The sequence below is a fragment of the Phyllostomus hastatus genome, unplaced genomic scaffold (genome assembly GCF_019186645.2).
Source record: "Phyllostomus hastatus isolate PE091 unplaced genomic scaffold, TTU_PhHast_1.1 phas_scaffold_11, whole genome shotgun sequence".
In the NCBI taxonomy this organism is placed as follows: Eukaryota; Metazoa; Chordata; class Mammalia; order Chiroptera; family Phyllostomidae; genus Phyllostomus; species Phyllostomus hastatus.
The window spans coordinates 1,870,075-1,884,378 of record NW_025334005.1 but is presented as its reverse complement, the minus strand read 5'-3'; the positions used below and the strand labels follow the sequence as shown (position 1 = coordinate 1,884,378).

Sequence of the window (14,304 nt, the reverse complement as noted above, 5' to 3'; positions counted from 1 at the left end):
GCGGCTGGGAGGCGGCTGTCCCTCGGGGCGCCCAGAGGCCAGGCAGCCCCACGGGCCTGGTGGACTTGGCTCTGAGAAACAATGTCAGCGCCTGGCGCGGAACCTCGGAAGCTGGTGCACGGACCCCAGGGGCTGCGGGGAACCTGGTGGGCTCGACCCAGGCCCCCACACCTCACACCTTCCTGGGGAGCAGAGCTGCGGGGGGTGCAGAGGGGGGTGCAGAGGGGGGTGACAGAGGGGCTGTGAGCAGCTCGTGGTGTTCTGTGAGGAGGCAGGTGTGATCCCAGGGAGACTCGGGCCCTGCCTTGGCTGACGCGTGGCTGGTGGGCAGCCAGCGGGAGGAGCCTGGGTGCGGTGGGACGTACACAAAGGCGCTGCACTGAGTGTGGCAGGGGTCTGGGGTGTAGAGGTCATCAGCGGACACAGGGACAGGCAGGTCGCCTGCACTGAGGACAGGCCTGGCCCCTACTCAGTCTAACGCAGGAGGGAGCTGAGAGAACAGGTCCGAGTTTCGGGAAAAGCCGTGCACGCGCAATAAGAGTGCTGGGCCAGGGGGGGTACTTGTGGGGGTCTCGAGAACGGCTGGGAGCCGAGCGCAGGGGGGCAGGGGGAGCCCATCACTGCAGGCCAGGCCCCAGCGCACCCCGGTGGAGGAGACAGCTAGCCGCCTGGTGTCTGGAGGAGAAGGCAGGCTGGGGCGGGGGCGAGGCAGCAAGGGATGGCCGCCCCGCCCTGCGGGCACGGGGCAGGGGACGACTGGCAGCTCTATGTGAAGCAGGAGCCCAGTGTCATTTGTGGCTCAGTTTCATTGCTCGGACGTCCACACACACACCTGGTTAAACACTGAATGTCCATGGGAAATGCTGGGGCACACCCCCCCCCGCCCCCGCCAGGCCCAGGCCCTGCCGCCCCACCAGTGCGCGCAGAGGCCATGGTCGGCACGACTCAGGACACAGCCACGGGTGACAGCTGACGATGGTTTTTATTTTTCCACTGATCGTATAGTACAATCTCTGTGGTGGCAGAAACGTATGCACAGAACAATTCAAATAAGATTTCAGGTTTTTTAAAAAAGGCATTTATCCCAAGGACAGTTAACATGAATGAATTTCACAGCTACACGCTATCCACGCCCCCTCGGGTCACAGGCTGCTGGTTCCCACCGGGACGATGTCGGGGTGTCAGGGTGAGGGCAGGGACCCCGGCCGCCCGGGGCCCCGGCTGAGGTTTCCGGCTCCCCGTGGGGCACACCAAGGTGCCAGGGCCCCGGGGGCAGCCAGCCCTGCCACACGACGGCCAGCTCCAGGGTGGACAGAGTCTTGGGGGAGAAAAGGCTGCAGGGCGGGAGACGGAGCCCTCCTCTGCTCAGGGAAGGCAGACCGGTGTGGGGGTGGGGGGGGTGGCTGTCTGCACAGCCCCGCCCCAGCCTCGGGCTAAGGCCGGGGTCGGTAAAGCACATCCAGTGGGGAGGGGGCATGGCAGAGGGACCGAGGCGCTGGCACCACGGAGCTCGCCCCGGGCCCTGGGCACGACCTTCACAGCATGGAGACGGCAGCCTGCACCTGTCGTGCGTGGGCCGTGGTCTCGAGGGTCTGCCATTGGACCAAAGGGTGAAAGAGCAGCTTCCAGAGACTGGGGCGGGGGGGGGGGCCCAGCAGCATCACTGTCCGTCCGTGCCCCGCCACCCTTGGGAGTGACAAGGTCTGCACACGTGGCTTCCTACAGAGGCCGGCTCAGTGCTCAGCAGCAGGCCCCTTCGAGTCCCGCAGAGGCCATCGTTAGCCAGGAGCAGCGCGCTCGCACGCCGGCGGGCCCGGGCCCGCCCCCGTCCCGGGCGGCAGGGCCCCGAGCTACCGCACTATTGCACTATCGCACTGTGTGTCTGCTGCCGAGCTCCTGTCAGAGGCCTAGTGAAATCGTAGGACGAGATATGAAATAAATGTTACTCAATTTTAATACAGTCTTTCGTATCATACACATCTGTGTGCGGCAGCGAGACGCCCAGGCTCCTGGCCGCAGGGACCGCAGTCGCAGTGGAGGCCTGTCGGCCCGGCCGCCCCGCGCGGCCCGGGGTGGAGTGTAGGAAGTCCTCCTGGCCGTCACACCCCCAGCTTCCTCTTCTGGTCGAAATAGGCGTCAAACCGCGCTTGGGCGTATTCCTGCGGACACAAGGAACCGCTGTCACCCAGGGGTCCCGCCCAGGCCCCTGACAGCGCGGCACGGCTCCGCCCCGCCGGCTGAGGGCTGCCTGCAGGAGGGCGTCTAGCCCCGTCAGCACCAGCTCCCACCCCTACGCTGGGCGCCGGGGGCCAGAGCACGGCCTGGGAGCAGGTGACCCGCACACCCCTGTGTGCCGCCCTCGGCGTCCCTGCGTCGGTGGAGCCTGAGGAGGGGCTGGGCCTCTCGCGTCTGAGTCTCCACAGCCCCCCTCGGGAGCACAGGCCCGCACAGCCCTGCGCGGACGCGGGAGGTGGCCGGCCAGCACGGGCAGACACAGGGTCAGCCAGAGTGCCTTCAGCGATGCGGCCCCTGTCCCGCAGCTCCCGGTGCCCTGGTGTGGGTTCCCGTGGGGACGGGCAGCCCCGTCCGAGGATCCCTGTCTCACCACCGAGCACCCACACACACTGCAGCCCTTCCCCCAGAGAAGAACGGAGAAACCACACCCCACACACCTACCATGTATCCAAATTCAATGGATGAGATCTTGGCCTGTATGATGGACCAAAGTCCCCAGAAGAAATGGGACGCAAGGGCAAACCTGTAATTACAGAAGCAGGGGACCACGTGAATACCCGCGCAGCACCCGCCAGAGGACCAGCAGTCACTCCTGCTGGACGGACACTCCACCTCGTTCAGACCCATCGGGCCACCAGGTGCCCGCCTGGGCAGGCTCAGCAGGGCCAGGGACCCCAGCGCTGGGCCACCGCCGTTCTCGCCCCTCCTCGGGCAGGTGAGGACACACCCACCACCTGTCCCTGGCACACAGACCTGCGGTCACAGGGCGCACGTGAGGCCGCAGTGGCTGAGCCAGCGAAGCACGGGGGGGCTACACAGAGACCCCCGTGCCCGTGTGAGGGAGGGTGCAGCACCAGCACCTGCCACGCGCACCGGCCCAGGGGGGAGACGCGGGCCTCCAGCAGGAGCTGCCCTCCCTGAGGCAGGCAGGCGGGCGGGCAGGCAGGGGGTGCCCCACCCCCGCCCCCCGCAGGGCCGAGAAACCAGGCACAGGTCAGGGTGGGCTGGTCGCGCTCTAGGCTGCCCCACGCCTGTGCCACCACGTTCATCACCTTCCCTGCGTTCACACCTCTGGGCTCCTGACCATGGAAGAAAACCTCTAATCCTGGACGAGCACTCCAGCCTCCTGCCCACTCCCCCCACTCACCCCGCAGTGCTGGACCACCGCCGCCCCCTCCGTGTGGGCCTCCTCCGCCTGCTTCCGGCCCCTCCCAGCTGCGCTGCAGGCAGGGCCCGGGCCGCACACTTGGGGGGCGGTTGTGGACGGGTCGGAGGACCACCAAGAGCCCCGACTGGTGCGGCTGCCCAGCGGCTGGCGGCAGGTTCGCACTCCGGTCGGGACGCGCACGGCGGCAGCCCACTGCCACCGCGCTCACACGTGGACGCTTCTCTCCCCCTGCCCACCTCCCGTCCCCTTCCCTCTGGACCACAGAGAGGTGCCGCACGAACTGGCGCAGCCAGAACAAGGTGGGCCACAGCTCCTTACACCAAAGAGTCTCCCAGGAAACCCCCCAGACCCTCGGTAACTCAGGCCTGGCCCTTTGTGGGGCCTGCAAGTCTCCAAGCCCCGCCATCGGAGCCGATGAAGGACAGGACTCAGCACCAACAGATACATTTTTCGGTCTTTTCTAGGAGGCTCCCTGTCAGATGGTACCCGCCAGTCCACGCGCATCGGAGACCAGGGTGCGGGCCTGGGCAGCAGCCCGCGCAGCGAGTCCCACGCACGGGGTACAGGGGTGGAACCCCACGCGAGCGTGCCGTGCCACCTCTGCACGTGTGCAGACCCGGCTCTCCCTGCCCGCCGACGCCGGGACGCCCTCAGCCGCGGAGACGCGCCAGCACGGTCTGCACGGAGCCCAGGCCCTGGGGCACACACAGCTGCTGAGCGCTCCTAGAACACTCCACAGCCAGGAGGCGTCCCCACCGCACTCTACGTAGAGCAGGGCGCCACACTCAGCGTGACCAGGGTCACCGAGCTGCCTGCAAAGGGCCGAATGTAACCTTAGGACTGTACACACGTAACTGCTCCGTAGCAGCTAAGCGAGAGCTCAGCGCTGCCGCCGGGCAGGAACGAGGCGCCGGGCCAGATAAAACCGGGCGGGGGGCCGCATTCGGCCACAGGCCTTGCGTTCGCTGCCTGTGACAGAGGCCGGCCATCCTTCCCCAGGTCAGCGAAGGAGAAACGTTACCTATTGACTTCAATCAGCATTTCTTCTTCCATAGCGGCCTTTTCTTCGTTACTGAGGTTTTCAGATTCATTTGGGAATGCGGCCAAGTAACTGGAAATAAAATGGAGCTAAAAAAAAAAAAAAACACACAAAGGAAGGACCGGTGAGGGTCAGCGATGGATGCCGTGGAGAGCACACGCACCTGGGTCGGGTGGAGGGACCGCACGCAGGGGGCCCAGGGGCCCCCTCGTCTGGAGCGGTCGGTCACCGGGGGGCGTCAGAGTTCTGATGGCTTGGGGCCGCGGGGCTGAGGCGGCAGGTGCAGGCACCTAAGGCTCCTTCCGGAGGAAGTCACTTAGCTGGCACGGCTTTTCCACTCTAAACCACATTCACGCTCTGCACTGTGCGGCCCTGCAGCAGGCTAAGCCCACCCGGCACCACCCGGCAGCGGCGTCCCCTCTCCTGGTGTCTCCACGACGCACCGGAAGCGGAGCTGTCGTCTCGAGCCACACAGCAGACACACCAGGACTTGTCGCCCCACAGGAAACCCCACGTTTCAGGTCACAACTTCGTGCTGGCCGCACTCCTGGCGACCTGAGCGGCCCGCAGGCCGGACGCCTCTGAAGGGCCTCCTGACGCACCCCCCCCCGGAGTGGAGCCCCCCAGCCAAGATGCCACGGTTTTCACCCACTCACGCTCACGAAGCGGCAACATCTAACCCTGGCTTAGAGACGACAGAGTCCACCGAGGGTCGCCCCAGGCTGACCGTTTCACACCCCACCCAGGGGCAGACCGCCGCTGCCTGCCTCCGAGGACAAGGGAACGGCTGCCAGCCGCCCCTCCCTCGCCAGCCGGTTACCTGGCTGGAATGCCCCCGCCGCCCCTTCCCCCGTGTGGCCTCTGCCACCTCCTCCTCTCACCAGCTCCCACGGCCCACGACCAGCAGCAGCACTCAGGCCTGAGCGCCGCCGTAGCCGGGGGCCCCCAGCTCTGGGACGGCACGGCCTGGGGCTCTTCCTGAACGTTAGCTCCCTCTCCGCGGCCGAGCAGATTCTACAGGCGAGGGCACTGAGGGGCAGAGACACCCGGGGGGCGGAGGCTCCAGGGCTCCGACCCAGGCAGATTCGTCTCTGAAGCCCAGGCCCGAGCCGCCGCACGAGCTGGGCTAACTTCTGGGACACACTGAACGCTGGACCCGGCAGATGAGGACAGAAAACTGGAGATGGACCGATCAACGCCCCACCGGAACAGAAATCAACCACCTTCCCTCCAAAACAGTCCAAGGCCCAGACACGTGACGAGCAAGGCCCCCAGTCTTGCCAAGAACGGACACCCCTCGTCTCACGTGAGTGCGTCCCGGAAGACGCCCACGGAGCGTCCCACCACCACGGGCTCACAGGGGCAGGCTTGGAGCGCTGCCCCAGCCCGCGGCTTCCGCACCGCCTCCTGCTGATCCTCAAGCCGGGCTGCAGCGGGGGGCTGAGGGGTGGGAGCGAGGGGCTCTCGGGAGGCGGTCCCTGCCCCTGGGACCCCCAACTCAGGACAGGAGGGAGGACCGTAACAGTGCCACGGCTCCGAACTCGTGGTGCCCGGGGGCTCTTCTCTCTGCACGGCGGGAAGCCGACGGGAGCCAGGGACAGCCGAAGAGCAGGGGCTGCGCGTTTCAGAGAAACGAGAGGAAGCCACAAAGGGGGCTGCCCTCCTCTCTGGCGGAGCCAGACTCAAAAGTCGAGTCTGATTTTTGTCTGCGTTTGTCTACATTTAACAAAAAAACCCACATCAAAGCAAAAGGGTTTGCCTAACCATTCCCCGTTTAAGAAAAGCATCTTCAAAAACGCAAACGCAGCCACACTAACTGCGTGACAGTGACGTGGGGACCCCCGACCAGCCCGGGCGCGCCCGGCGCCCACCTGCTGCCTCCTCGTGGGGAACTGCAGGGTGTTCGCTCTGAAGAAGGGGTACTTCTCGTAGGTGTAGTCGTACATCCACTCGCAGAAATGGTTCCCGATGTCGAATCCCCTGGAAGAGAGGCAACGCATGCAGAGAATGCGGCGACCCGCCCACCGGGAGGCCCCGTTCACAGAAAGAAAGAGGCTGGGTCAGGAGCACCCCTCACGGCAACGAGCTGGACGCCTGAGGCCCCAAGCGGAGCCCTGCTTCAGGGACAGGGACAGGGACAGGGGCTGACATCACAACCACAGCCAAGAGAAGCAACAAAGCGCCACCCAAACTGCCACCCAGCTCGCCCGAGAGCACTCTCCTGCTCTCAGTGCTTTGACGACAGGAAACCACCTGTGAGCCCAGGGAACGGTGCCCAGCTCTGGATTCCGGTCGCGCCCAGCCCTGCTCCCTCCAGCAGAAGCCAAGGACGGGCTGTGCCGCCCACTCAGTCATCGTGGGCACAGGCACAAACAGCACTGGTTTCCAGAAGAAACTTTAACTTGGAACGGTCCTGTCACCCACCTCCCCCATGACTGTTTCACAGGCGTGCCCAGACAAAACCGCATGGAAATAAAAACCCTTGAACACACTACCTGTAGTTGTAGCTGCTGTACTCGAAGTCGATGAGCATCAGTTTCTGATTCTCGGACTTCTCCCTCCCTTCCAGCAGTAAGATGTTACCTGCAGAAAGGTGCGTGTGCCGTGAGGTTCTCTCTGGGCAGGTTTAGTGCTCGAAGGCCCCAGTCCCGGACAGCACAGCCGGCGAGTGGGGATGGCAGCCGTCCTGGCTGGCCCTGTCCTGGGGGGCCGGCCCTCGGCGGGAGGCCCCAGGCCCCCACCTGCTGACGGCAGCCCCAGAGGGCACCAGGGAACGCGCATTCGGCACGCTGGAGCTCTGGCTGCCCCGGCGCCCCCGGCAGCCCCGAGGTGGGCATGCTGGGAAGCTGGGTTCCGGCGTCCTCCCAGTGAGGTGCCAGGGGCGAGGTCAGCCACCACCGGGCTCTGCAGGCCACTCCCGGCCCCACTGCTCTGCCCTCGCTGGGTCTTCTTCCCAAGGAGACCACAGGCAGCGCTCCCACAACCACTTTCCTTTAGGACTGAATTCCGGGCCAAAGCAAGCTGGCTGCCACACTGGCCCCTCACGGGCCTGCGTGCTGGGACCGCCCCCGCCCCACCCCCTAATCTACACAGGGTTCAGCATCTCGGCCCCTGGGAGCCAGTGGGCCAGCAGGGCCCACCTGGGCTCTTTTGCTGGCCACTACCCTCCACGGGTGTGTGTGTGTATGGGGGGGGGGGGCTGTGTCCAGGCTGCTGACCACGCGCCTCCTGCTGCCAGTGGCTGTGGCGGGAAGTGGAGGCAGACGCGCCCACCGGGGAGCAGAACTCGGTAACTAACGCACACCTCACTCGCATGGGGCCCCCCTTCCTCCCCACACGCCCACCAGCACTGGCCAGTGGACCTCCCTCACCCACAAAACCGGCCCGCGTGTCTACGCCCTGCACGCCCAGCCCACCCAGCCAGTGCAGCTCGCTGCAGAGGGCGGGGCCCCAGTGCGGGCCAGGAGGCGGGGCCCGGAGGCGGGGCCAGAAAGGCGCAGAACAGCGAAGCAGCAGCAGCGGGTGCCTTCGGGAGGTTAAGGCCTCCCCCCCCAGCTCCCAGTTTGACGGATATTCTGATTCCTGCTACGAGTACAGTTCTTTACAGAAATGGGACTGCACCCTACACGTTTTCCTAAAACGCGCCTTTGTCTTGTACCATGCCCTGGAGACTTTCCTGCTGGTCTGTGTGAAACGCGCCCTCTTTCTTCCTCTCTCAGAGTCACGCAGAACTTCGTGTCCGGCTGTGGTCCGTCATGCCCCTGCCCCTCCCCCTCCCTGGGGCCCGCACCCCCCGCACCCGGAGGCTGTCTCTCAGCGCGCGTGCGCCAGGGGCAGCAGCTCTTACCTTCCTGACAGTCGTTGTGACAGAACACGACCGGGGACGGAGTGGACTCCAGCAAGGACCTGCAAGGAAGGGGCCGCCGTCACTCACCAAGCCCGCGAGACTCTGGCGCGGACAGCCCTGTGTGTCCGGCTCGCCCCGCACCGCCGGCACGCCAAGGCGGCCTGCAGTTGAGGCGGCGTCTGTCCCGTGGGCCGTGGAAACCCTGCCATCCACAGGGCGCGGCAGGCCCGAGTGTGGGCGGCAGGACCGGCGCTCCGGCTCTGCTCCCCGCTCCTCTCCTGGGGGGCCCCCCACACACAGCTGCCGCTTGGCCCGCGGTCCCCACTCCAGGGGCCAGCTCCGAGCACCGGCCAGAACACACCCTCCGTGTCAGTCCACTCTGTCCCCTGGTTTCCTTCGCAGCACCTGGCCCAGCTCAGCGTGACTGTGTGTGTCCACTCCGGTCCCGTCTGCCTCGACACAACGGAAGCTCCTGAGGAACGTCTGGGCTCTATCACCGCCCAGCGGGCCCTCGAAGACCGAGGGGTTGGACGCCTGCGTGCTCCCGCTCGGGGGGAGTGTGCCGGGAGCCCGCACCCTGAAAACGCCGCGGTGGCGTCTCCTCAGCGAGCGATGGCAGGCTTCTTCCTGTTTCCCCGCACTGCATGACACCCCCCAGCTGCCACCATGGCAGGCCGTTTTGGTTTTGTTTCAGAAGACCCAGTCTCCGACCGCCCCCATGCAGCCGCACCCAGCCACGAACCCTTCGTGGGCGACCGGAAAGCCACGTCACTCATGCGAAACCAACTCCGGGCGACAAAGCCCACTGTCCGAACCCGGCCTGCAGAGCCACCATGAACGCCAGACCCGAGGCCACGCTCCGTAAGTGGTAACTGGTAACGTTTTAGCGACTGAGAACATTTAAACTTTCGGACAGATGTGCTCTCCGAGTCCGAAAACGGCAGCAAGCACTCACCGCAGGTTCTTCAGCTCCAGAGGCAGGTTGTACCTGAGGAGTCTGTGGAGCTGCTTCATTTTGGCTTCCCCGGGAAACTTGATTCTCAGCGCCTGGTTTAAGTATCTTGCGAAAAAGGGGGACACGAAAGCATTACTCAATTCGCGGCGGCTTGTCCTTGGGCTCAAGTCACATGTGACCACACAATCAGGGCAGGCCAATCAGGGTGGGTGGGCCCGGGGCTCAGGGCGCTCTGGGAGGCAGACCCTCTGCCCGCCCCCCTGCTCTACGGCACGTCTGCAGTGTCTCCCTTCCCGGTTCAGGGGCTGACCTCACGTGCCACAGAGACCGGGTCACGGGGCAGACTCCGCCCACCCACGCTCCAGCAGATCCCAGGGGCCTCCCCACGGGGGGCCAGCCGTGCTCGCCCCGAGCCCGGGGGCCGCCCACACGGGAGTGAGAGCCAAGGGGCTGACCACTTACTTTTCCATCGTTCCAAAAAGCCATTTCGGTTCCTTATTGAATGGCATTTTCATCCCGTGAAATGTGGCCATTTTCTCGGCGATTTCTGCAGAAATAGCCGGCAAACTTAACTCTTGGGTGTCTAGTCGCCGGCTCTGAAATCAGAGGGTTGGAAACGGCGTTTACCCGGGTGGTCGAGGAAGGGGGAGCTCGCACCGCCTTTGAGAAGGAAACGCCAGGTTTTGCGGGGCTCCTGCGTCTGCAGCCAGGGCACGAAATTCCCTCAAGAACGGCCCCTGTGCCCGCAGACGGCGGCCCGGCAACTGCCAGGGCACCTCCTAGCGAGGGGCTGGCCACCCTCCAACACTGACTTCGCCTCGAACCCCTTTAATCGGGAGAAAGCCGCTGCACGTCCGGTCGGTGGCTCTGCCCTCTGCTGACTCTGCCTCTAGCGCAGGAAGTGGACGAGCGCGTCCGCGGCCGACACTCCAGGCCTCCGGCCCTCGTCAGCGGGGACAGCCCGCAGGGACCCACGCAGTCCAGCCACGCCCCACTGATCACGGGGTGTCCCCGGCACCCACCTAGCCTGGCACAGAGAAGGCTCTCGACAAAGAAGCAGAGGCGCCCAGCCAGGGGGACTCAGCCCCAGCTTCCTAACGCAGCCTGTGCGGCTACACCTGTGTGGCCACAGCTGGCCATGGGGAACTCAGTCCGTCTTTCCCACACGAACTGGCGCCCTAGAAAAACCCCAAGGCATTTCTCCGAAAACCCCAAGTGGGGCAGCCCAGGGGTTAGGAGTGAATGCGCCCAGCCAGAAACCACCTCTCAACTTCCGGCTTCCACACCCATTTCAGAGCCGCGGAGCCGAGGGCCCACCGCTTAGACCCCGCGCCCCGTCTTCCGAGTCTGTAAGTGCCAGCGTGCCAGGGAGCCCCTGGGGGGGCTGCGCTGCGGTGAGCTAGCGCAGGCAGTGCGGACGAGGCCCTGGGCCAGCACCTAACCGGCGTGTGCTCTCCCCACACACAGATGCCCTACGACTGGGGCCGAGGCCCACGGAGAACCGCAGGCTCCGAGCTCCCCTCGACTCTGGGCCCCCCACAAGTGCCCGTGACACACGACAGGGGCGGGGCTTCCAGCAGCAGGACACTGAGGACTGATGAGAGCAACTCACTCGGCCTGCAGAGCGGCTACCAAGTACCAGCAACCTGTTCGGCCACATGGGAAACGTGAAGCCAATGCGCTCTCAACGTGCCTGAGACAGAGCGTCTCGGGGTCCTGAGTCCGTCCCCAGTGCGGGGGGGGGGACGTATCAGAGACTGTCTCCCTCCCGAGAGACCACTGCCCGCCTGTGCCCTTTCAAAGGGGGGTTCATCCTGCCCCATGCCACGGTCCAGAGCCAACCTGGAAATAACACAGGGAATCAGGTTTAGCCACGTGAAATCGCCATTTCTGTGGCCAAAACCCGTCACCTGTCGGCAGCTTCACAGCAGTCCCCCGGTACTGTAACAGAACCTCTCCAGAACACGCCGCTAGAAACCACACACAGGCCAGCACGCAGCCCGGGACAGGGGCGGAGCTACGCTGCAGACCCAGCCCCGCCCCCACGAGGCAGCCCCAGTTTAGAGCCGTGGTCAGCTGCTCCCTGCTTTTTCTGCAGAGAGAGGTTTTCCCGCACCTGTATGTGTGAAGCAAGTTTCATCTTGCTCCTACGGGGCCTCACCAAAACAGCATGATACTACGTGCAACCTTCTGCAGTTTGGCTTTATCTGCCAATACTGTTTTTAAGATGCAACCATGTTGCCACTTATCAACATAGGAAGTCTTATATTTGCAACATACTTTCAAACACTTTTACGATCTCATCTGATTCTCAGGCCAGACAGATTTACTATCTTTCCCGGGGAAAATGTAAAGAAAACTACCACCAGGTTCCGAGGCACGTGCTGGGCAGAGACTAAAGAGAACTCGTAGAACAAGTAATGCCCACTGCTCTGAGCAGCCCCAGGGTGGCAGCCGGCAGGCACCCGCCGCTGTGGGCGGTGGGCTTAGACGGAAGAAGCCCCCTCCCCTGCAGCCCCCGGCTGGACACAGGCAGAGTCCTGGCAAGCAGAGCATCCCCTGGCCAGGAGTCCCTGTGCCCAGCGCTGCAGGCAGACACAAGGGCTAAGACACCGCGTGAGGCGGGGCCTGGAAAAGCGGACACAAGCGACCCTAGTGCTCAAGGAGCTTCGCAGGTTTAGAGTGGGCTCCCTTCTCCCACCTGCAGGCCTGGCGCAAGGGGGGCGCAGGCCGGCGAGGCTCAGCGTCTGCACCCAAAGGACCTACTGCCCACACCCAGACTCACTTTAACCGGAGTCCCTGAGGCCAGCCTGCTGCAGGGAGGGGTGATAGGGGTGGGAGGGGCGGGAAGGGTGGGATTCCCACTCCCAACTCGAAGCACGGCTGGGCTACCAGGTGTTAGAGCAATGTCCACATTGCCTCAGGCCAGCAAGCAGCCTCGACCCGGAAACAGAGTCCCAGCCAGGCCTGGACAGGTGAGAGGAGCCCGGCGGCTGCACAGGGACAGGGACAGGGACAGGGAGGACACCAGGAGACAGGGCAGAGAACAGCCGCGGCCTCTCTGGCAGAGACGGGGGCGGGCACAGGGCGGTCAGGACCACGCGCTGTGCAGCCAGGCCTGCAAGGGGGCCCCGCAGGTGCGAGCAGCGCAGGGCAGGCAGCTTCGGGGGGACAACGGGTGTTATGTCTCACGTGCATTTTTGATTTGGATAAACGTACCCTTGCAGAAAAGACAGGGTCTGATGCACATTCAACAGAAATTTGTTTTTTCTTTATTTCCGACACAGGTCACGTTGACCCTTTCAGTCCCGGCACCTCGGGCGCCAGCAGCCACAAGGCAAGGACTCCGCCCTCCGCGTGGTGGGCGCCCCGCCCCACGGGCCAGTGGCCAGCTCTTACCGGGATGAACTGCTCCAGGCGGCCCTGCGGGAAGATGCCGTACAGCTTCGGCCCCAGCGACCTCTCCGCGAGGATGGCGAACATCACGCTCTCCAGAACCATCGCCTCGGCTCCCTGGAACAGGGCGACACATGGGACGTCACCGAGGGCCCAGGCCACCCGGGCCGCCTGGCATCAGAGTGCTTCCCTGCAGGCAGGGTCGCCCAGTCTGGGGAGCCCCGGGGCACCGTCAAGCGCACCGACATGTGCACCGCGGGGCTGCCGGAGACCAGGGAGGGCGAGACAAACCTGGTCCCGCGTGGAGGAGTGGCGGCGGAGACCCCCCGCCCCCAAGCTGGTGGGGAACCAGACGCAAGTCCAGAAAACACAGCGTCCCACACACGATGGGCCCAGAGAGGCCCACGCCAAGACGCGCCACAGTTAAGTTATCCAAGGTTAAAGACAGAGAGAATCTTAAAAACGGCGAGAGAAAAGCAGTTAGTTACCTGGAAGGGAGCTCCTACAACACTGTCAGATGATGTCCCAACAGAACCTTTGCAGGAAGGAGGGACTAGGCAAGCAGTAACTCAAAGTGATGAAATGCGGGGACCTACAACCAAGACTGCCCCCCCCAGCAAAGCCGTCACTTGTAACGGAAGGTCGCATACGGAACTCCCCAGACAAGAACAAGCTAAAGGAGTTCCTCACCACCGAGTCAGTATGATGTGAGTGTCTTCCTTAGGAAGAACACGATAGAAAACACGAGTAAAATGGCAACACATACAAATCTATCAACAACTGAATCTTAACAACAAAACAAGTGAACAGGCAGCCCCGGCCGGGTAGCTCAGGCGGTTAGAGCGTTGTGCCGGTGTGCCAGGGGGGTGGGTTCGATCCCTCGGCAGGACACAGACGAGACTCACCCGAGACCGCACAGGTAAGCGGAACAAACGGACGTCTGCCTGCCTGTCTCCCAACTCACTACAACAAAGAAGCGCAAACCTGGTGGTCACAGAGCACCACAGGGACGCAGCTTGCCTCACAGGGAACATGGGGAACGTCCTAACAACTGCGTGGGCGTCAGGTGGGTGCCAGACGCGACGTCACGGTCACCTAGTTACTCCCACACTACCACATGTCCACGGTAAATGAAAACTTAAAAAATTAAAAGAGAAAGGAGAAAACAGGAACGTCTACGGGGAACACAATCCGGACAGACACGGTTCAGAACGCAGTGGAGCCCCTGGAGCCACGCCCACGCCACAGAAATGAACGGAGACGCGGGAAACGAGGAGAGACACTCCTCGTGGGGACGCGGGGCTGCCCCCCAGTGGGGGCCGCCCTGTGCCTTTGGCGGGCAGGTGGGTCTGCCGCGGACCCCCACCGTTCTCGTCCGGCCGCCCTCCTGTGTGACCCCCACAACTGTGGCCTGAGCCCCATCCTGTGCGGCCCGACCCTGATTTACTCCAGTTCTGCGTAGGTGACGGCTACGACCCACACTGGGAGCCCCCCACGCCCACACGCTGCAGGCCCCACCCCGGCACGAGGGAGCCTGGAGGCGGGGCCTTTGGGACGTGACTGGTTTGGGGGGGGCCTGAGGGGGAGTCCCAGGGGTCAGTGTTCACGGGAGAGCTCTGCTCGTCCTCTGTCCCCCTCCGCCACGTGAGGGACGAGCGGGAGGG

General features: G+C 64.3%; 1 protein-coding gene across 2 annotated transcripts in view; it reads right to left on the bottom strand.

Moving 5' to 3' along the window:
• Positions 1-963: 963 nt before the first annotated feature.
• CHKA (choline kinase alpha) overlaps positions 964-14,304 on the bottom strand; it is a 35,861-nt gene continuing 22,520 nt past the window's right edge. For both annotated transcript variants that reach the window (XM_045854771.1, XM_045854773.1), the window contains 9 exons: positions 12,644-12,757; positions 9,707-9,840; positions 9,245-9,349; positions 8,290-8,348; positions 6,938-7,025; positions 6,314-6,422; positions 4,425-4,531; positions 2,677-2,758; positions 964-2,159 (listed from right to left, as the gene is read on the bottom strand). In XM_045854771.1, coding sequence (XP_045710727.1) covers positions 2,100-2,159; positions 2,677-2,758; positions 4,425-4,531; positions 6,314-6,422; positions 6,938-7,025; positions 8,290-8,348; positions 9,245-9,349; positions 9,707-9,840; positions 12,644-12,757 — 858 coding nt within the window. In that variant the 3' untranslated portion in view covers positions 964-2,099. The remainder of the gene's footprint in view (positions 2,160-2,676; positions 2,759-4,424; positions 4,532-6,313; positions 6,423-6,937; positions 7,026-8,289; positions 8,349-9,244; positions 9,350-9,706; positions 9,841-12,643; positions 12,758-14,304) is intronic.